Source organism: Dipodomys merriami, unplaced genomic scaffold (genome assembly GCF_024711535.1).
Source record: "Dipodomys merriami isolate MVZ:Mamm:240054 unplaced genomic scaffold, mDipMer1.0.p SCAF_827, whole genome shotgun sequence".
Lineage (NCBI taxonomy): Eukaryota > Metazoa > Chordata > Mammalia > Rodentia > Heteromyidae > Dipodomys > Dipodomys merriami.
The window spans coordinates 256,233-276,524 of record NW_027206432.1 but is presented as its reverse complement, the minus strand read 5'-3'; the positions used below and the strand labels follow the sequence as shown (position 1 = coordinate 276,524).

The 20,292-nt window shown below is 46.2% G+C and overlaps 1 protein-coding gene and 1 non-coding gene across 14 annotated transcripts in view; both read right to left on the bottom strand.

Moving 5' to 3' along the window:
- Nucleotides 1-20,292, bottom strand: part of LOC138819927 (E1A-binding protein p400-like) — a 112,420-nt gene that overhangs the window by 30,479 nt on the left and 61,649 nt on the right. For 9 of the 13 annotated variants that reach the window (XM_070011521.1, XM_070011520.1, XM_070011524.1 and 6 more), the window contains 11 exons: nt 18,727-18,913; nt 17,519-17,685; nt 15,158-15,324; nt 13,742-13,987; nt 11,438-11,602; nt 8,847-9,005; nt 7,804-7,898; nt 7,085-7,356; nt 6,246-6,448; nt 5,860-6,029; nt 3,408-3,604 (listed from right to left, as the gene is read on the bottom strand). In XM_070011521.1, coding sequence (XP_069867622.1) covers nt 3,408-3,604; nt 5,860-6,029; nt 6,246-6,448; nt 7,085-7,356; nt 7,804-7,898; nt 8,847-9,005; nt 11,438-11,602; nt 13,742-13,987; nt 15,158-15,324; nt 17,519-17,685; nt 18,727-18,913 — 2,028 coding nt within the window. The remainder of the gene's footprint in view (nt 1-3,407; nt 3,605-5,859; nt 6,030-6,245; nt 6,449-7,084; nt 7,357-7,803; nt 7,899-8,846; nt 9,006-11,437; nt 11,603-13,741; nt 13,988-15,157; nt 15,325-17,518; nt 17,686-18,726; nt 18,914-20,292) is intronic. The other 4 variants (XM_070011530.1, XM_070011531.1, XM_070011533.1 and 1 more) reach the window with 2 other exon arrangements.
- Nucleotides 4,082-4,214, bottom strand: LOC138819934 (small nucleolar RNA SNORA49). The gene has a single exon (XR_011369696.1). It is a non-coding gene; the product is annotated as a small nucleolar RNA SNORA49 (small nucleolar RNA).

Here is a 20,292-nt window from a genome sequence, read left to right as displayed (position 1 = left end):
GTTCAATCCCTCGTCACTCTGAAATAACATTAAAATGAGATGTTTTCATTGACACTGTTTGCACACACACATACGTACAGTAAGACAGTGTCACCTTCTATCTGTGTGATGCCGTGCACCAAGTGAATAACTTTTTTTTTGGAGGGGGGGCAATACTTGGGTCTCACACCTGCTGGGTAGGTGCTTTACCATTTCAGCTACATCCCAGCCCAAAGGTGTCCAACTTTTTTGAAACAATTTTTTAAACTCTTATTATAAAGGTGATGTACAGAGGGCAACAGTTACAATCAGGTAAAGAACAAAAGGGTAACTTTATTTATTTATTTATTTATTTTTGGTCAGTCATAGGGTTTGAACTCTGGGTCTGGGCGCTGTCCCTCAGCTCTTCAGCTCAAGGCTAGCGCTCTACAACTTGAGCCAGTGCCACTTCCGGCTTTTTTTGCTTATGTAGTGCTGAGGAATTGAACCCAGGGCCTCATGTATGCAAGGCAAGCACTCTACCACTGAGCCACCTTCCCAGCCTTGGGTAACGTTTTTAATAGACATGCATTTTGCCTGCTTCTCTGACCCCTTCCTCCAGGAAGCCAGTGTTTGGGAGGGGGAGCCTATCTGCCTGTCACAGGCACCCCATAGTTCCTGCTTTGTGCCATGTGAATAATGAAAGTCCATCCCGACACCACAGGTTATGATGGGACAAAGGATACAGTATTTTAATTACAGCAAACTTTGTCCGTGTCCCATAAACAGTTCCCTATTCCATGCTGCTGGCTATCTGCCGACTGTGTCTACAGACATTTCATCAGACGTTAAACTTGTATCTCTCTGCTTATCAGTGAGATGGTTATATTTTCATGTTCATTTTGCCACGTGGGGTTGACTAACCAAATTCCTAAGTTCACTTTCTCTCCACTTTTTGTTGTTGTTGTTGATTATAGGGCTTGAACTCAAGGCTTGGGCACTGTCCCTGAACCTCTTTGTACACAAGGGTAGCACTCTACCACTTGAGCCACAGTGCCACTTCTGGGGTTTTTTTTTGTGTTGTTTTTTTTTTTTTTTTTGGGTCCGGTCGTGGGGCCTGAACTCTGGGCCTGGACGCTGTCCCTCAGCTCTTCAGCTCAAGGCTAGCGCTCTACCACTTGAGCCACAGCGCCACTTCCGGCTTTTTTCTTTTTGCTTATGTGGTGCTGAGGAATGGAACCCAGGGCCTCAGGCATGCAAGGCAAGCGCTCTACCACTGAGCCACCTTCCCAGCCCCCACTTCTGGTTTTTAAGTTGTTAATTTGAGATAAGAATCTCACAGGGACTTTTCTGTCTGAGCTGGCTTCAAACCACAGTCCTCTGATCTCAGCCTCCCGAGTAGCTAGGATTACAGGTATGAGCCACCTATTTCACACTTCCCAAGTGATTATTCACCTATTTACTTGGTTGTGGTGTTTTCCTTCAGAGCTTATCTAGAGATTAACTGTTTACCCCATCTGGACTGTCTTGTTTCTAAATGAAAACAATGACTTGATCCTTCTCTAGCTCAGAAACAGTGTGCAGCAACTTATTATACAGATTAGTATTACAGCATAGTAACAAATGTTTCCAGAAATTTAGAAACATATTATGGGGCTTTCTCTATTTCCCCCAATTACCTGTTTGTCCAGGTACAATTTTTTTTTTTTTTGGGGGGGGTCCGGTCGTGGGGCCTGAACTCTGGGCCTGGGCGCTGTCCCTCAGCTCTTCAGCTCAAGGCTAGTACTCTACCACTTGAGCCATAGTGCCACTTCCAGCTTTTTTTTTTGCTTATGTGGTGCTGAGGAATCGAACCCAAGGCCTCATGCATGCAAGGCAAGAGCTCTACCACTGAGCCACCTTCCCAACCCTCCAGGTACAATTTTTATGCTTGAAGGTATAAATACAGATCTAAATTCTTTCAGGAGATCTTTTATATTTCATAACAGTTCAAACAAACAAGTATAACATGTAAACACTGAAAGCCAGCAAGCTAAGAGGCCCAATTAAATTACAACTTTAAGCAAATGTCAAGTATAAACAGATAAAACAGCAGGCATACAAATGTGTTTGAAGGAAAAACAAACCAAACATAGAAACTTGTAAAATTAAATTATGGAATATCATCTTTGGTTCTTTTATTTCTTTGTTAGTGACTTTTCTTTTGCTAGACCTGGGGCTGGCACTCAGGGCCTAGGGAATGTCCCTGAACTTATTTTGCTGAAGGCTGGTACTCTACCATTTGAGTCACAGCTTCACTTCTGGCTTTTTCTGTGGTGAGCAGTTAAGAGTCTCACAGACATTTCTGCTTCAAACCACAGTCCTCAGATCTCAGCTTCTTGAGTAGAAGTTACAAGCCTGAACTACTGACGCTTGGCTTCATTAGTGCCTTTACATAACGTACGTGTGTATATGTGTATGTGTGTGTGTGTGTGTGTGTGCTTCATTAGTGCCTTTACATAACGTACGTGTGTATATGTGTGTGTGTGTGTGTGTGTGTGTGCGCGCGTGCGTGTGTGTGTGTGTGTATATTTTTATTTATTTTTGGCCAGTCCTAGGGCTTGAACTCTGGGCCTGGGAACTGTCCTTGTGCTTCTTTTGTTCAAGGCTAGCACTCTACCACTTGAGCCACAATGCCACCTCTGGCCTTTTCTATTTATGTGGTATTGAGGAATTGAACCCAGGGCTTCATGCATGCTAGGCAAGCACTCTATCACTAAACCACATTCCCAGCCTACAATATATATATTTTTTTGCAGTACAAGTTCTGGTGCTTGAACTCAGGCCCTTGGCGATGTCACTGAGCTTTTATTGCTCAAGGCCAGCACTCTACTATTTGGGTCACAGATCCACTTTTGGCTTTTCTAGTGGTTAACTGGAGATAAGAGTCTTATGGCTGGGGCCACTGGCGGCTCATGCCTGTAATCCTAGCTACTCAGGAGGCTGAGATCACAATTCGAAGACAGTCTAAGCCGGATCATGAGACTCTTATCTTCAAGTAACTACCAGAAAACAAGAAGTGGTTCTGTAGCTCCAAGTGGTGGAGTACTAGTCTTGAGCAAAAGAGCTCAGAGATAGCACTCAGGACCAGAGTTCAAGCCCCATGACCAACAACAACAAAAGAGTCTTACGGACTTTCTCACTCAGGCTGGCTTTAAACTGCAATGCTCAGTCCTCAGCTTTCTGAGTAGCTAGGATTACAAGCCTGAGCTGCCTCAGTAGTGCTTTCTATATTCCTCCCTCAAAGGTTCTCATGATAAGCATTTCAACAACATTGTCCTCAATGGTAGTCACCTATATATGTGGATATCCTTACAAGCATTTCAACCACACAGTCCTCAATGGTAGTCACCTGAATATGTGGATATCCTTACAAGCATTTCAACCACACTGTCCTCAATGGTAGTCACCTGTATATGTGGATATCCTTACATCTCCCCATTCGATCACACCACTCCTGAGCCTTGGCATCCATCACTGGATTTAGGTCATTGTCATAAAAGACAACAGTGTCGGCTTCAACAAGGTTTATGCCAGTGGCACGGCTATGGGTAGAAAAAAGGGCACAGAAAATCCGCCTATCTCTGTTGAAACTCCTCATCAGCTCCTGAGAGGAAACAAAATGTTCAGGTGTTAGTATTCCTGGAAAACACTGTGAGACTTAAGAAGCTTTCTAACATCCCCCAATTTGAAAAGTTACTTTGTTACAAATTGGTTTGTGTTCCATGTGAGACATGGTCTGTACATCTTATTCTGGTTCTTCTGGACCTGTGGTCACCTTCCATACTGGCCACACACATGCGCACTGTACAAGCAGCATAGACATTAATCCGCTATGAAAGAGATGTGATGCTCTGTCTCCCCCTTCCCGCCACCCCACCCCAGTCCCAGGGCTTGAATTCAGGGCCTGGGCACTGTCCCTGAGCCTCTTTTGCTCAAGGCCAACACTCTACCACTTGAGCCACAGCACCACTTCTGACTTTTTGTTTATGTGGTATTAAGGAAGCAAACCTTCATGTGTGCTAGGCAAGCACTTTACCACTAAGCCACATTTCCAGAACACATTGTGTTCTGCCTTGTACTTCTTGTTAGCTCAATCTGTAGGCCCCACAAGAAAGCAGAGTCTTGCTGGGGAGGGAGATGTGCTTTCTCCTCTATCCTCAGGCAATGCCAGGGCACTCTACAGGCAAAAAGCCCCTGGAGTAAGGATGAGGACTTGGAGAGATATACCTCTAACCTCATAGTGTGAACCAAGCATTAAAATGACAATGTGAAACTTCTCAAATATAAATCAATTCCATGCCAAAACAAAACCTAAACTGAACAACTCTCTTCCTTGAAGAAATCCTAAATTGCTATACTCTTACAAGAAATTGGTGTAATATATCTGGTGTTTTTCTTTCTAGGCCTTTGGGGGAGGGCGGAGACTGCTGTGGGCAGTAAGAGCTCCCGCAAGCATCCTGCCTTCTGTACTTGGGACCTCTTTGCCATGCATTCAAGCTTGTCCTGAAATGCTAGGGACAAGGGTTTCGTAGTCTGCCCTATGCAGCTTCAAAGAACAGTTTCTACTGACAACACTGCCAAGTCTTATGAACACAGAGCTTTTTGCACTCCTATTACTGGACATTCACTCTGTTCTTGATTGTGGCTTCATAAACTTTCTACAGGGAACAACTATGTATACAAATTTTTACTTGGTGTGTTGCTATTGCTGTGTATTGCTACCTGAATATGAGTTTACTTGATTCAGCCGCTATCTACCTTTGAGGTCCACAGTGTCACATTGGCTTTATTTTTTATTTATTTATTTTTTTTCTGTCCTGGCACTTGACCTCAAGGCTTGGGCACTGTTCTTGAGCTTGTTTTTTTTGTCGGTCATGGGGCTTGAACTCTGGGCCTGGGTGCTGTCCCTCAGCTCTTCAGCTCAAGGTAAGCGCTCTACAGCTTGAGCCACAGGGCCACTTCCGGTTTTCTGGGTGGTTTATTGGAGATAAGAGTCTCATGGACTTTCCTGCTTGGGCTGGCTTTGAACCATGATCCTCAGATCTCAACCTCCTGAGTAGCTAGGATTACAGGTGTGAGCCACCAGCACCACTGACAACCTTTTCTGTATATGTGGTATTGAGAAATTGAACCCAGGTCTTCATGCATGCTAGGCAAGCACTCTACCACTAGGCCATATTCCCAGCCCACTTTTTTTTGTGTGTGTGTGCCAGTCCTAGGGCTTGAACTCAGGCCTGGACACTGTCCCTGAGCTTCTTTTGCTCGAGGCTAGCAATCAACCATTTGAGCCACAGTACCACTTCTGGCTTTTTCTATATGTATGCTACTGAGCATTTTACACAAGCACTCTACCACTAAGCTACTTTCCCAGCTCCCACACTGGCTTTCTAGAAAGTTATACTGACAGAATGCCAGCAAACGTGAGGACCCGAATTAAAATCCACAGAACAAACAGAAAGTTCTGCTAAAGCATGCTTCCACCAGCACTGCCGAAGAAGACCTATTACTGGGCCTAACAGAGCAAAAGCCAGGCACATGATCTCAACTTGTGTTTCTTTATACTTTAGTCTAAACAGTACCCATATCCGTGCCTTGATCCTTGCTCCACAGTTACTTCCTGAAGGACATTGTCCTACAGTACCTACCTGTCATTGATGCCTGTCCTAACTGAGACACCTAGCATGTAACTAGATACCTGTGGAGGAAAGGGACTGACTAACCATCTTGGAAGTGCTATCTCTCTGCCTAGAAGAGCCAGGGTACCATTAAGCTTATACTACAGTGGTAAATGAGGCTGGAAAATAGTGACTAAGGGTTATACATCTAAACAAGTCGTATAATGAACAAGTTATGTCTTACCTGCCGCTGTTCACTGTTGGCATTTTCATCAATTCTTATATAGGTGAGATAATGGAAGTTCAAGAACATTTCTAAAATGTCTAACATAAGAACCATCTGTGATAAAATCAGCACCCGGCGCCCTTCAGATTTCAGCTTCTGAAGCAGGACTGCTAAAGCTTCTAACTTTCCTAGGAAATGAAACATCAAGAGCAACTCACATGAGTCCTTCACTTCCATTTCCAATGTGGGAAGCAGGAAACGTTCCTCCCCGATTCCCCATTCTCCCTACTTTATCCTGATATACTGAAAGAAATCCCTGCTGAAAATTAAAAAAGAAAAAAATCTCATAGTACAAAGCAAGCACAACCTCCTGCCATGAACTCATGCCGAAACAGTCTTCATACCTGAGTCAAACTGCACCAGTCTCAGCTCAGGGAACTGTAGGGAACGCAGTGCAGTCAGCTGCTGAAGCTGCCGGAGATAGGGGGCAGCATGCTCCCTCAGACGCTGCCTCAGGGCCCGGAGCCCACAGCTGTACAGTGAGGGTGGCCTGGCCACCCACAAGGAAGGGGGCGCAGCCACCACAGGAGGAATCACACAGGCCACCCTGAGGAGCAGAAAGCACATGTGGTCAGCACATGGCACCAGAACCTTTGGCAGTATGAGTGGAAGAGAAGCAACAAGAGCACCTGACGATCATCATGGGCTGCCATCGTCCTTCACAGCACGGGGGCAGGCCTGGCCAATTATGGCAACCGGGGACCACCTCAGACAGCCCAGCCCAAATAACCAGCATTGGACACTCTCTAGACCATGGCTCATCATTCAAGCTCTGAAGTTGACCTGAGACATCAGGGCCAAACACTCAGGGGACTGCACATAGGGTCAGAACTTGGAAAAGAGGTAAAGATCCAAGCCCAGCAGGAACAGCACAGACAGCCTGGCTACAGCTACAGCTACCGCCCATATGGCCCTGCTCCACTACTGCCTGTTCTGAATTCAACATTCACCAGTGCACGAAATCAACTTCAAAGAATGTTTTTCTGAAAGGATTTGATGGAGAGACCCAGTAACATGACCCTCTGGACCCTGAAAAGCAACTTCGAACAAATTCCTAAGAGATAACATGGGGAGAAGTATATCAAAATAAGAACACTGGAAAAAGTACAAAGAAAACGGGTATAGCATAGTGAAGAAACACACACATACACAAAAAGTTACAACACTAAGTTGCCTAACTTACCTGTCAAGAATATCCTGGAGCGATTCTTTGCGCTGATTCAACGTTAATATCAGATCACCTTTACTTTTTGAGGGTAATAGGTAACAGCTCGTTGACCCAACCCCATTCCCAAAACTGCTGTCAAAAGAACCTGGCCAAGGCCTCTTTCCTCTGCCAGGTAGAGAACAAATCCTCAGCAAGTCTCTGCCATATACCGGGGTTTGGGAACAGCGTCGTTCATTGACAAAATGCATCTGATCCAGCCGCTCCTTCAATAGCCTGGTCTTTTCCTCCTTTACCAAAAACATGATTTAAAAAAGTTACTTACTGAAGAAAACACAACAAATTATCTCTTCACCCTGGATCCTTTAGCATAACATCTACTGTGTATATTGATGTACACAATCCTTGTTCCATGGGAACTAGTGACAGAAAGGAAGCAGGAAAAGGAAGACTTCTTTCTCTTCCACCTCAAGATACAGAGGACTTCTCATCCTCAAGAAACATAAGGAATGAAATTTTTAAAAAATGTTGCATTCCAGTTTCTTCTGTCATTGGACTATGTGTTAAAATCAGGACTACAATTCAGAGGGCACAAATGTGTGTGTGAACTGCCTGATCAGATGAGCCCAAACAGACTTCACGGTCTCTGCATGCAAGCAAACAGCTTCTGAAAGCTGCCTGCTCCACACTGGCAGTTCACAAGCTGCCAACGCACGCCCACACAGCCCGGCACGTACCTGAGTCGGCCCTGCAGCAGGAGAAGCTGGTTTAGAAGCCAGCCCAGGTTCTCCTATAGCCATGGCACTCACTGCCACTCGACCCGGAACGCCAACTACAAATGCAAAAGTGAAGAGCTGAGAAGGTTAGCATGACAGCCAGCATGCACAGGACCCAGTCCCAGGGGTGGGCTGCCTAGACAGGAATTTGCCCACCTCTGGAGCAGGTGTGATAGATGACTCCCAAATTCTCAAGGAGGTGAGAAGAACTGGGAGGGTAAAACCCTGCAGCTACCATCGGAACTGTGCTGGGTGACCGTGCAGGTATGGAAGCACGTAGCAGCTCATCCCACCCTCCCAGCCTTGCGGTCTCATCTAGCCCACCCTGGCAGAATGCTACCGGTCCATAGAGGCCCTGCAGCATCATCAGAGATGACTTGGAGGTGCAAGCGGAACTAAGCAGAAGCCACTGAACAACTAGTACACAGAGAATGACCAGTAAACCAGTTGCTTCTGACCAATAGGGCAGACCCATCAGCCACTTGATATTATTCCCTGTGGGTGTCCACATGTCTAACCCACCCACCACTAGGTCCAGGACAGAGCACATCTAGGCAGAGCCAAGGTCTTTAAGAGGAAGCTGACAGGGGTGAAGCATGAGCTAGAAGCCCAGCAGGTCTGGAAGCTAGGCCACCCAGAAAGTTTGATTCTTGCATGCACAGGGGCCCATGGCCCACTCCCAAAGAACTTTAAGTATGCTCAGTAAGTGTGTTGGTGACATATTAACAAGCTGAATTACTCATGGTTCCCAAAGTCTCTTGTTAAAATAAGATCAAAACAAAAAATTTCAAACAGTGGGGACTGGTTATATGTAAGGACCTTTGAAAGCAAAAGAGAAAGAGAATAAACCAAGCTGATGCCACAAGATATCTGAGGAAGCGACAGTCACAGCATGGCTTGGATGTGCAGAGGGCCTACAGTCAGATACACAACACCTCCCAATTGCTCGGAAGAGTCAGAAAGCAGCTAAACACCAAGCCTTCCTCCTGAGCAGAACACCCTACCTTGTGGGGTCAAGGGTGCGGGGCTGGGGCCAGCAGTTGGGGGCTTGCTTCCCAGGGTGCTGTGCATAGCACCCGCCTGAGACACGGTCTGCATCACCACGGGGCCGGGGGCTCTCAGGTAGGGCTGCCCAGGGGCTGACACGATCTGGAGGACGCTGCCTGCAATCACACGTCCACCAGAGGCGTCAGTTATAGGTACGTGCTCATTACAGCACACACCCATCACTTCTAAATGTTACAGAAATAAACAAACACACTAAATACCCCAAATCATATTTACATAAGCAGATCAATGCAAAGCTCACTTTGAGGAAGACGGAAATATTTCATCCCCAGTAAAGAAGTGTTTGAGGAACAGTTGCTTTGCTCAACATCAGGAAAAAGGGCCAATGCACCTTATAATGCCTCACACAAACACCTCGGTACAGGTCTGTGGGGGCTGCATGGCTATCCCAAGGATATGATTCACGAGAGAGCCCCAGTTCCCAGATCCATGTGAGAGCCTGCTGTGTTTCAACTGGTTTGAAGAATTGCCAGGAAAAATGGGTTTGACCCAGGTATCCCTAGGTTTGCAGCTGTTTTGGAGGGTTGCTTCCCAAGAGTGTGCCAAGGAAACAAACGACCACCAAAAGTGTTCATAGATGAGCTAACATCTGACATCCTAAACCCTGGAAAGATGTGGAATCAAACCACATGAAACCAGCAAAAACCCTTTGCCCTGTGGTTGGCCGGGTCGCCACCTCCCAGCAAAGCTGCAAAGGGAGGGGCTGGCAACAACTGCAGAGGATGCTACTTCTAAATCTTAACTTTAAAATGAGAGCTAAGGACACATCTGGCACTCATAGAGCTAAAGTGGCTAAAACTGTTGTCACATAATGATTCAACACTGATTTTAGGGAGCCACTCAAATTTTCATTCCCTCATTTTCTTTGAAAGTAGTAACTAGAAAGCATGTTACTCTTAGCCAAAGGTTAAGCTAAATAGTCTAGTCAGGTGTGGCAGCATGCACCTGTGGTCCCAGCTACTAGGTAACATAGCCAGAATCTATTTTAGAAAAAAAAAAAACAGAACAAAAAACAAAATGTGTATATGTAAAAGAAAATCATCTCTCACACCAATCTCTAGTCTTTGACATTTCTTGAACAACTCATCTCATAATCACAAAGAGGCAAACATTGCTTTTTCTTTTTGCCAGTCCTAGTGCTTCAGCTCAGGACCTGGGCACCATCACTGAGCTTTTTTGCTCAAGGCTAGCACTCTACCACTTGAGCCACAGCTCCACTTCCAGGTTTCTGGTGATTAGTTGAAAATAAGGTTCTCATAAACTTGCTTCTCTGGGCTGGCTTTGAACTGTGATCCACTGGTGCTTGGCAAGTATTTCTATTTTGATTTATAAAATAGGGAACTATTTTCAAAGAGCAGATGCTGTTAATAAAAATGACTGTGGTGCATGCTGGTGGCTCACGCCTGTAATCCTAGCTACTCAGAAGGCTGAGATTGGAGGGTAGCAGTCAAAGTCAGCCCGGGAGCAGGGAAGTCCATGAGACTTATTTTTTTGTCGGTTGTGGGTCCTGAACTCAGGTCCTGAGTGCTATCCCTGAGCTTTTGTGTTCAAGGCTAGCTCTCTACCACTTTGAGCCATAACTCCTTCAGGTTTACAGGTGGTTAATTGTAGGTAAGAGTCTCATAGACTTTCTTACTCAAGCTGCCTTTAAACTGTGATCCTCAGATCTCAAGTCTCCTGAGTAGGTAGGATTGCAGGCATGAGCCACCAGTGTCCCTCAGCTCATGAGACTTTATCTCCAATTGACTACCAAAAATCTATAAGTGACTGGGAGCTGGTAGCTCACATCTGTAATCCTACTTACTCAGGGGGCTGAGACCTGAGGATCATGGTACAAAGCCAACCTGGGCAGGAAAGTCCATGAGACTCTTATCTCCAAGTAACCACCAGAAAATCGAAGTGGCACTCTGGCTCAAAGTGGCAGAGTGCTAGCCTTGAGCAAAAGATCTCAGGGACAGCACCCTGGCACTGAGTTCAAGCCCCACAACTACCTCCCTCTCCCTGCCCCCCTCCCCCAAAAAACAAACCCAGAATCTGGAAGAGGAGCTGTGACCCAAATGGTAGACACTAGCTTTAAGCAAAGAAGCTTAGGGACAGTGCCCAGACCCGAAGTTCAAGCCCCAGTACTAGTACACATGTACACACACACACACACACACACACACACACACACACACACACACACACACACACACACACACACACACACACACACACACACACACACACACACACACACACACTCATCGGAAGTGGAGGTACATCTGTAGTGGCAGAGCACCAGTCTTGATTAATCAAGCCCCAATATTGGCACATAAAATAAAAAATAAAAAAGACTATCATTAGGGTGCCTCAAGTTGACACCAATCCTCAACAACTTTATGCGGTGAGACTTGTTAACACCACTGCTAGGTAAAGAACCTAAAATTTGAAGAGGCAGCTCACTTGCCCGAGTCACTCCACCAGGCAGGGTAGGTCCTCAGGCATGTGCCAACAGTGGCATGCTTGTCATTCTCAGCATTAGTACCTTGTAGCTGTAGGGGCTGGCCTGCTGTGAGCTGCCGAAGCTGACTATGTGACAAGGTGAACTTGTTCCCCTGGAATTGCAGTGTCACTGGTGTCTCTGGCTGGGCAATGCGGCTCTGCGGTCCTGCGATGGATGCCAATTGAGCTATTTTCACTACTTCTCCACCTGTTGAAAGGCAGAGAAAAAAGTTAAAACTGGGACTCTTACATGACAATTATGTCTTACAAATAATGGGCCACCTACAGAAACTGAAGTGTCCTAGAAACACTAATTAGGAATTGTTCTTTACTGCTTCAAGAAAATAATTGTTATATTAGAAAAAAAAGCCAAATATAACAGATTTTAATGGTTAACCTATTTGATCACAAAATGTTGGAATTACTGGTATTCAATATTGATATCATCAGTCAAACTATTAGCGAATATTTTACTTTTCTCCTCAAATGATTATTTAAAAAAACCAAAACAGCAAACAGCAAAAATAGCAGAAATCTACCTGTAATAAATTTAGAAATCTGTTCTGGCAAATCTTCAAAAGACTCTCAAAATCTGAAAAAGCATGTGTTCAACTAAGCTCACAGAGGTTAAAAGATTTTTATCACTAGATAAAAAGAATAAACAGTGAGCTTCAATTACACCCATAATGTTTTAAAAAATCTAGAAATGTATTTAAATAAGTCATACCTAAGTAAAGCTTTTAGATATAAAATTTCATCCTAATTCAAACTAGACTGTAGGATTCAATCTACAACATTTACTGTGGAAAAAAGAAGTGAAACTTTACACTGTTTAAACATTTTAAAACAACGTAGTTCAACGTTATGTCTCCAAAACAGTCCTCCTATCAGGCCAAACCTGTGCAGCTAAAAGGCTTTTACCAAATGGCTGACATCCAAGTACAAATGCTCCTCCCAAGAAAACCCACACCGAAATCATTAATGGTAGCATAAAAAGAACAGTTAGTAAAATGCTGGAATCATTAATGGTACCATGAAGAGAATAGTTAATAAAAGAATTGGAAAATATCTAAAGATATCTTGCCTACAGAAAAACTATGAGCAAGAAAAGGAAAATGGGGAAATGAAAGTAGGAGACAGATTTATATACAGAAATTCAAATCTCCTCCTAACACTCCTTGGTCTGTAGGTTAGTAAAGCCTAGTTGACATAAAAAGTTATTCCCCCTTCATGCTCCTCTAATGCGTAGCTCCCCAAACACAAATACAACCTCATCTCCAGCCAATGGAAACGGGAGCATGTAAGGGCTTTCTCCCCTCATCTGCCTGCCTAAGATAACTGCTCTTTATTGATGGCAATGAAGAGATACTCATAACGAAAAAAGGAGCTGCTTCTCTACTTTTCCTCCCTTCTCTCTCTCCAGGAAGGCCTAACACAATTTTGTCACATAAGAAAGAACATACAGCCGGGCGCTGGTGGCTCACGCCTGTAATCCTAGCTACTCAGGAGGCTGAGATCTGAGGATCGCGGTTCAAAGCCAGCCCGGGCAGGAGAGACCGTGAGACTCCTATCTCCAATAAACCACCAGAAAACCGGAAGTGGCGCTGTAGCTCAAGTGGTAGAGCGCTCGCCTTGAGCTGAAGAGCTGAGGGACAGCGCCCAGGCCCAGAGTTCAAGCCCCACGACCGACAAAAAAAAAAAAAAAAAAAAAAAGAAAGAAAGAACATACATGAGGCAGTATTTGAAAAATACACAGCCTGCAATATTTTAAGTTAGGATAATCTCCCCAACAGGAGAATAAAGGTCCATATGAGCTTTGAAAACATGCTGATCCTGCTGGCCAAACTAAAACGTGCTCTACTGAAAAAAGAACACTATGATATTTTAGCTTGGTATAGTATTACAATATGTCTGTTAAGCAAATATTCTTCCCATTTTCACACTTGATAACACTTGAGAAGCCAGAAAAAAAAAAGGTATTTGGAAACCTAATATCAACTAATATAACTTCACCATAAGCTCCTCAGTGTGGGGCTATAGACTGCTGGGCAGAACCTTGGCTGACCCTAAGCTGAAGTGCTAGCCTGGCACACCAGTCCAGCACAAGGAACGCAGGAGAAAAACAGAGCTGGCAAGGGTAAGGAGAAAGAGCAGAAAAGAGCAGGGACCTGGACGCTGACCTCTGGAGAGGCCCCACCCTCGGGGAGGTGTCAGGCTCCAGGCAGCACTGAGGCCTGGGCTGAGGGGCAGACAGAAGTAGTGGACAGCAAAGCTCTTCAGACATCCCATGTTCCTGACATGCTGCCCCAGGCAGCAACAGCAGATGCTGACTGGTGAGGCCACTTACTGGGCAAGCGGGCCTGGGCCTGCGAGGTGAGCACCAGCCGCTGAGGCTGCGGGCTCGGACCCGCAGCCAGCGAGGGGGCCTGGGGCGGGGGCGGGGGCGGGCCTGGGGTGGAGGCCTGGGCATTGGTCTGGGCCCGCAGTTTCACAGGATGGGCCGGGCCTGCTGCTGTGCTGGAGGTCGAGGCAGGCTGGTGGTGTCGAGGCGCACCGACGGAAGCCTGAGAGGTCTGAAACGGGGCTGCTGCCACTGCAATCGATAAGGTTGGTTTGTGCAAAGCTGTTAGAGGTTCTTCATAAAATGCAGTATTTTATACCCGATTTTCAAAGAAATTACATAAACATTTCAGTTTCTCAAACGAGAAGCACTCTCTTGGGGAAAAAAAAAAGTTGGAGGGACTTACACAGTTCTTGAGAAAAGAGGACCAAGGTTCAACCTGCTGCTGAGTTAGGCTCACTGTGAGCTGATCAGCACAAGCAGTGTGCACTTCTCAGAGGGGAGAGAAGGGTTTGGAGCCAGCCCAGTCCAACAGTTCTATCAATTACAATAACCCTCTAGACACAAGGAGGCATCTGCTCTCACCTTTTCATAATCTCACCACTGCTGTTGTGAGTACTTGTTTATCTCAAAGAAAAGCAATGGACTTGAGCGGCTGATGGTTAAAATGCCTTTGCAACCTTTTCTGTACTTCACCCTATCCTTCTTCAAAGTTACCATCAGTTACTTGAAAAGACCGCACCACACATAACAAGAACAGACTTTCTCAGGAGCTTCCTAATATGCCTTGACATACATAAAAAGAAATCATTTGCTAAGGCACTCACCATCAACACTCACTCAACAAAGAGTGAAGTTTCTTGTACAGGGAAAACCCAACGCAGCAAGCAAAAACACCTACAAGCTGATTGTGGTGGTGCATGCCTATAAGACTTGATTCACATGCATGTGACTTTTTTTTTATTTGGTACCAGTCCTGGGACTTGAACTCAGGGCCTTGGCACTGTCTCTGAGCCTCTTTGTGCTCAAGGCTAGTTTTTTTTGCTCTGAGCCACAGTGCCACTTCCGGCTTTTTCTGTTTATGTGATACTGAGGAATTGAACCCAGGGCTTCATGCATGCTAAACGAGTACTCTACTACTACTAAACCACATTCTTAGTCCATGCCTGTGATTCTTAACTCAGGAGGCTGAGGCAGGAGAATTAAGAGTTCAAGGCCTGGGCAAGATCCTAACTCAAGATACCAAAAATAAATTTTAAAAAATAAAGGCTACTATCATGGGAAAGTGTACATGGAACCTTTGGAGACAATGATGGTCCCTGCACCCTCTCAGCAGTGGCTGCAACACACAGTAGGGCAAGAATGCAGTGCCATGTGCTTCCCCAAGCCTTTCACAACAAGTGTGATAGCTAGGTGAGGTACCTTTTGCATCCGGGTTGGCAGAAAAGGTGGCAATTGGTGGCCGTCCTCGAACCTGGCCCTGTGGAGCAGCAGCAGTGGTGTTGGCAGTTGCTGTCCGGGGTGTGTGGGTGGGGAATGCCACAGTGCGACCCTCAGGCTTCTGACCATACTGCACAGGCTGGAATAACCTAGATGCCAGTTGGATCAGGCAGAAAGATACACAGAAGATCACCAAGCTGCAGAGTTCAAACTCTAAAGGACTGCCCACAGAGGCCCACTGAGAGTCCTCAATTCAGGAGCAATGTAATTCTGAAGACAGCTGTTCTCACTCTCAGCCCAGGAAAGCTGTTGACAAACTCTGTACTTAGAAGTGGCACGTTGCAACCCAGGCACCGGTGGCTCACGCCTGTCATCCTAGCTATTCAGGAGGCTGAGATCTGAGGATCACGGTTCAAAGCCAGCCCAAGCAGGAAAGTCCATGAGACTCTTGACTCTTATCTCCAATAAACCACTCAGAAAACCGGAAGTGGTGCTGTGGCTCAAGTGGTAGCATGCTCGCCTTGAGCTGAAGAGCTGAGGGACAGCGCCCAGGCCCACAGTTCAAGCCCCAGGACCGACCAAAAAAAAAAAAAAAAAAAAAAAAAAAGTGGCACGTCACCTAATTCTTGGTGACATTAAGATTATCTCTCTTGGGCTGGGAAGGTGGCTCAGTGGTAGAATGCTTGCCTTGCAAGCCTGAGGTCCTGGGTTCGATTCCTCAGCACCACATAAGCAAAAAGAAAAAAGCCGGAAGTGGCACTGTGGCTCAAGTGGTAGAGCACTAGCCTTGAGCTGAAGAGCTGAGGGACAGTGCCAAGGCCCAGAGTTCAGACTGACAAAAAAAAAAAAGATAATCTTAATATAAAGTATCAATGTGGACTAGAAAAAACATCTCTGGCTTGTAGCATCTGCACACTACACTTCAGAGTAATAGCAAAATGGGCGGAAAAGTCATGCTGAGTAAATACGGACTCAGGATGGGGGGGCACGGCAGGTCTGGAAAGGCACTCACGTGAGGGAGGGACACCAAGTCCAACAAGGTGGAGCCTGCTCTTTTTTTACCTAGAAAACGGGAGTGGCAGTTTTCAAAACCACTGTACAAAGACAACAGGCAGAGATAACATTGAGCCTCATTTTGTGTGCTGGTCCTGGGCCCAGGGTTTGAATTCAGGGCCGGAGCTCTGTCCTTAGGCTTTTTGCTTTTTTGCTCAAGGCTAGCGCTCTACCACTGGAGCCTCTTCTCTCAGCTTTTTTGGGGGGAATTAACTGGAAATAAGGTCTCACAGATTTCCCTTGTCTGGGTTGGTTTCAAACCATGGCCCTCAGATCTCAGGCTCCTGAGTAGCTAGAATTACAGGCATAAGCCACCAGCACCTGGCTCCACTGAGCCTTTTAACAAAACCCAGTGAGCACAAGTGAACCCATTTGTCTGGTACATCAGGTCAGAGGTTTCCTAAGTAGACAGGCTGGGGGTCTGTAGAAACCTGCTGCTGCCATTCCTACCACCACCAATCTGAAGACAACTGGTCACAATACTCACGTAAGCCAAGGTCAGAAGGGGCTATCAATCTGCTGAACTGGCTCATCTTCTCCCCACCCCCTGCTTTTTTTTTTTTTTTGGGTTGGCCATGGGACTTGAATTCTGGGCGTGGGTGCTGTCCCTGAGCTCTTTAGCTCAAGGCGAGTGCTCTACCACGAGAGCCACAGCACCACTTCTGTTTTTCTGGTGATTAATTAGAGATGAGTCTCATAGACCTGCCTGAGCTGGCTTTGAACCGCAATCCTCAGATCTCAGCCTCCTGAGTAGCTAGGATTATAGGGATGAGCCACTGGCACTCGGCAGAACAGGCCCCTTTTATCTAAAGTACCAACTTTCATTTCATTTCAGGAATCTAATCACTGGGCTTAGTCTACTTAGTCTATCCTGAATCATGTAGTTCTCACTATCACCATCTAGTATGTCTATCCCTCTCAGATTCACAAAACCATCCTTTCACATTGCTGTGGAGATCTTCTGAGAACAGCTTTGATGCAATCCAGTAGAAACCCCTGCCTACCCTGTCACAAGCGTACCACTAACAAGATGCCTGGCTATACCAGCCGGCTGACTAAACTCTCATGTGCATCCCAAACCACAAGCTTGCTTAAGAGCACTCCTTGGACAGCAGCGACACTTGCTGTCCAGGAAAATTCCTGAGAGAATCAGGAAACCTACTTAAGATTACAGCATTCCTCTTCACTATTGATGGCCCAGGGTCAGCTGAAGGGGTGGAGAGTTCCCAACCCCAAGTGCTAGGGAGCTGACTCCCAGCCAGGTGCTGCTCCTAACTCACACCCACATACCTGCTGGCCTTCAACTTCACTGCTGCTGGCCGTGTTGATGGGGGTGGTGACACAAACACCTCCTCCATGAGTTTCCGAGTCACCTTTTTCTTAGATAACAATTCCGCTTCGTGGCGAGTGATTTTATTTTCTAACCCAATAAGATCAAATATAGAAAGATCGGTTTCCTAAGTAGAAAAAGAAAAGAAAAAAGAACCAAAAAAAAAAAGTGCTATACAAGATGGCAGAGGAAATAACTGAGAGGGAAACCATGAGCTGCTATAAGGAGGGGAGCCAAGCTGAGAAGGCTCTACCCTGGAGGGCAGCTCACAAATACTGCTGGGGTTAGGCAGGTCATGACTCCCCTATGCTTAATGCACTTGGTCCTCCCCAGGGTCCCAAGAATGAGGAACAAGCCCTGAGAGACAAACTAGAGCTTAGAGAAAGAACTTAGGCAGCTCCAAGTCTGGACACTATGGAGAGAGCAGGGGAAGGGCTCGGGTGAAGCCTGTATGAGCTGGGGCATGTGGAAGTTGGTGTAGAAATGACTTTAGCAAGGCTCACTTCAGAGACTTGAAGTCTCACTGGAGGCCGATCCTGGGCATTTCAGTAGACAGGAACAGAACTGCTGGAGGGCACAGCCCTGGGTCCAACGACATCCAGTCTAGACACATAGCTCTGCCTCTAACAGCAGCAAGCACCCGCCTTCCCTGGTACCACTGGTCATGCTTCTCAGGGCTTTAGATAACAAAAAAGTAACCCCACCCCCAAGAGGAGGGCAAGAGCAGGGCAGTGAGGAATGGAGAGTGGGAAGTGGCAAGCAAGCCAGGTGGCCCCACCACAGTGGCCTGTTAGCAGTTCTTCAAAAGAGGAAGACACAAAGTGACCCGGCAGCTCCCTTCCTAGTGTACTCGCAAGAGCAATGGAAGCCCATGTCTATGCAGAGACTCTTACTTCAGCCTTCAAAAAGGATATTCAGAAAAACATTCTGACAAACAAAACAGGGTGAACTTCAAGAATATGTTAAGTCAAAGAAGTGAGACACGAAAAGCTGCATGTGATTCTCATAAAGCAACCAGAACATGTTAAGTCCACAGATTGAGAACAGTCTGATGGTGGTCAGGTAAGGCTGGAGAAAGGGGCTGAAAGTTGCTTTGTATAGATGCCTGAGTTTTATCTAGCAAGTGCCTGGAAAGACCTCAAGCCGTGATTTAGCTTTCTTTACTTACCTTCCAAAACTCTCTCTCCAGGGCCTTGAGAATGAGAGAGGCAGATCGGTACTGTAGAGAGCCAGCTGCATAGGACGATCCTGGGAGCCGGGGCTCCACCAACCCAGGGTGGTTGCAGATGCGTTGCAGCCGCATCAGGACACTCAAGACACTGACAAAGTGCCCGCTCTTCAGAGCTTCTTGTGTCCTGCTCATTGGAGAACAGACAGGTAGTTGAGGCAGAACGGCAAATCTGTATTTACACTCTGACTCCTTACCATCTCCTATACTAACCCCAGAAGCTTCACTGGCATGTTCCCCTATACTACATGACATTAGTTTTGCTGAACATTCAGGTCCACATTCCCACACAGGCCTTTTATTCACCCACTGTGTCCCTCATCTTCCCTATGCAAAAATATACTCTGTCAGAGAGCCATGAACCAGAGGCCAGACATGGGAGAGCTGTCCTTTCAACAAGTTTCCACCACTGTGACGAGGACCCTGAAGGAGGAGCAGAGGCAGACAATTCCAAGGGTGAGAGGAACGGGCCAGGCAGAAGGGCAAGATGAAAACACTGCAGAAAGTGAATCCCCAGTCTCACAAGATAGAGCTGCTAACACCTGATCCTATGGGGGTTGCACTGAACAATGGTGAACAAGATACGGAGCAGGCAAACAGCTGGGCCCTGGTGCAGCTGGAATGGACCTCCTGGAAGAGAAGAAGCTTGCCTGGATAGAACACAGCATGTTTAGCAGCCAGAAATATGTAGTGAAGGTTGGCTAATCTGGAGAAATTCAGGAATGAACATGGAACCTGAGAAGGTATGGAGCGAATCACTGCAGGTTTCTAAGTCAAACATATCTACAACAGGAAGAGGAAAAAGTTAGGAGAGGAGCAGCTCAGGACAAGCCAGTCTCCTGGGATGACGCTGCCCCAGGGCGTGCTGCAACAGACTCACCTCCTGAAGCCACCAGCACAATGGCTTGGGTGCTGGGACACATTGGGGCACAGGAAGGAAGGGTGAGCAATGACAGTGCCTGGCTGAGAGGACAAAGATGGAAGAAAGGGACAGGGAGGGAAGTTATTTGACTTCTGCTCCATTGGTACTGTGTTGAACTAAGAGCATCTTATTCTCATTCAGCTCTCTTCATTTATAGGGCTTTATTATTGAGGCACAGCTCTAGTTCATTGGAGATAATCTAGTGAACTTTTCTGCCCAGGTTGGCTTCTAACCATGATTCTCTCAAGTAGATAGGACTATAGGTGTGAGCCAATGATGTACACTTTTCTTTTATTTTAGCAGTACGGGTGTCTGAGCTCAAGGCTCAGGCTTACAAGCAGATGCTCTTATCACTTAAGACATATCTGGTGCTCAGGGAAGGAGTTTAAACAGTGTCATGGTTCTCTGTAGGAAGGCTGATCCTGGGGTGAGGCTCCTGGAGAAAGACCAAGGAAAAGGAAAGACAGGAGCTTCCTAGAGAAGAACATAGCAAGAGGAACTGAAGAACACATATGCAGCTCTCTGAGGAGCCTGGAGACAAAGCAGAGCAGACAGTGCAAAAGCAGGGTGAAGTCTCGATGGGC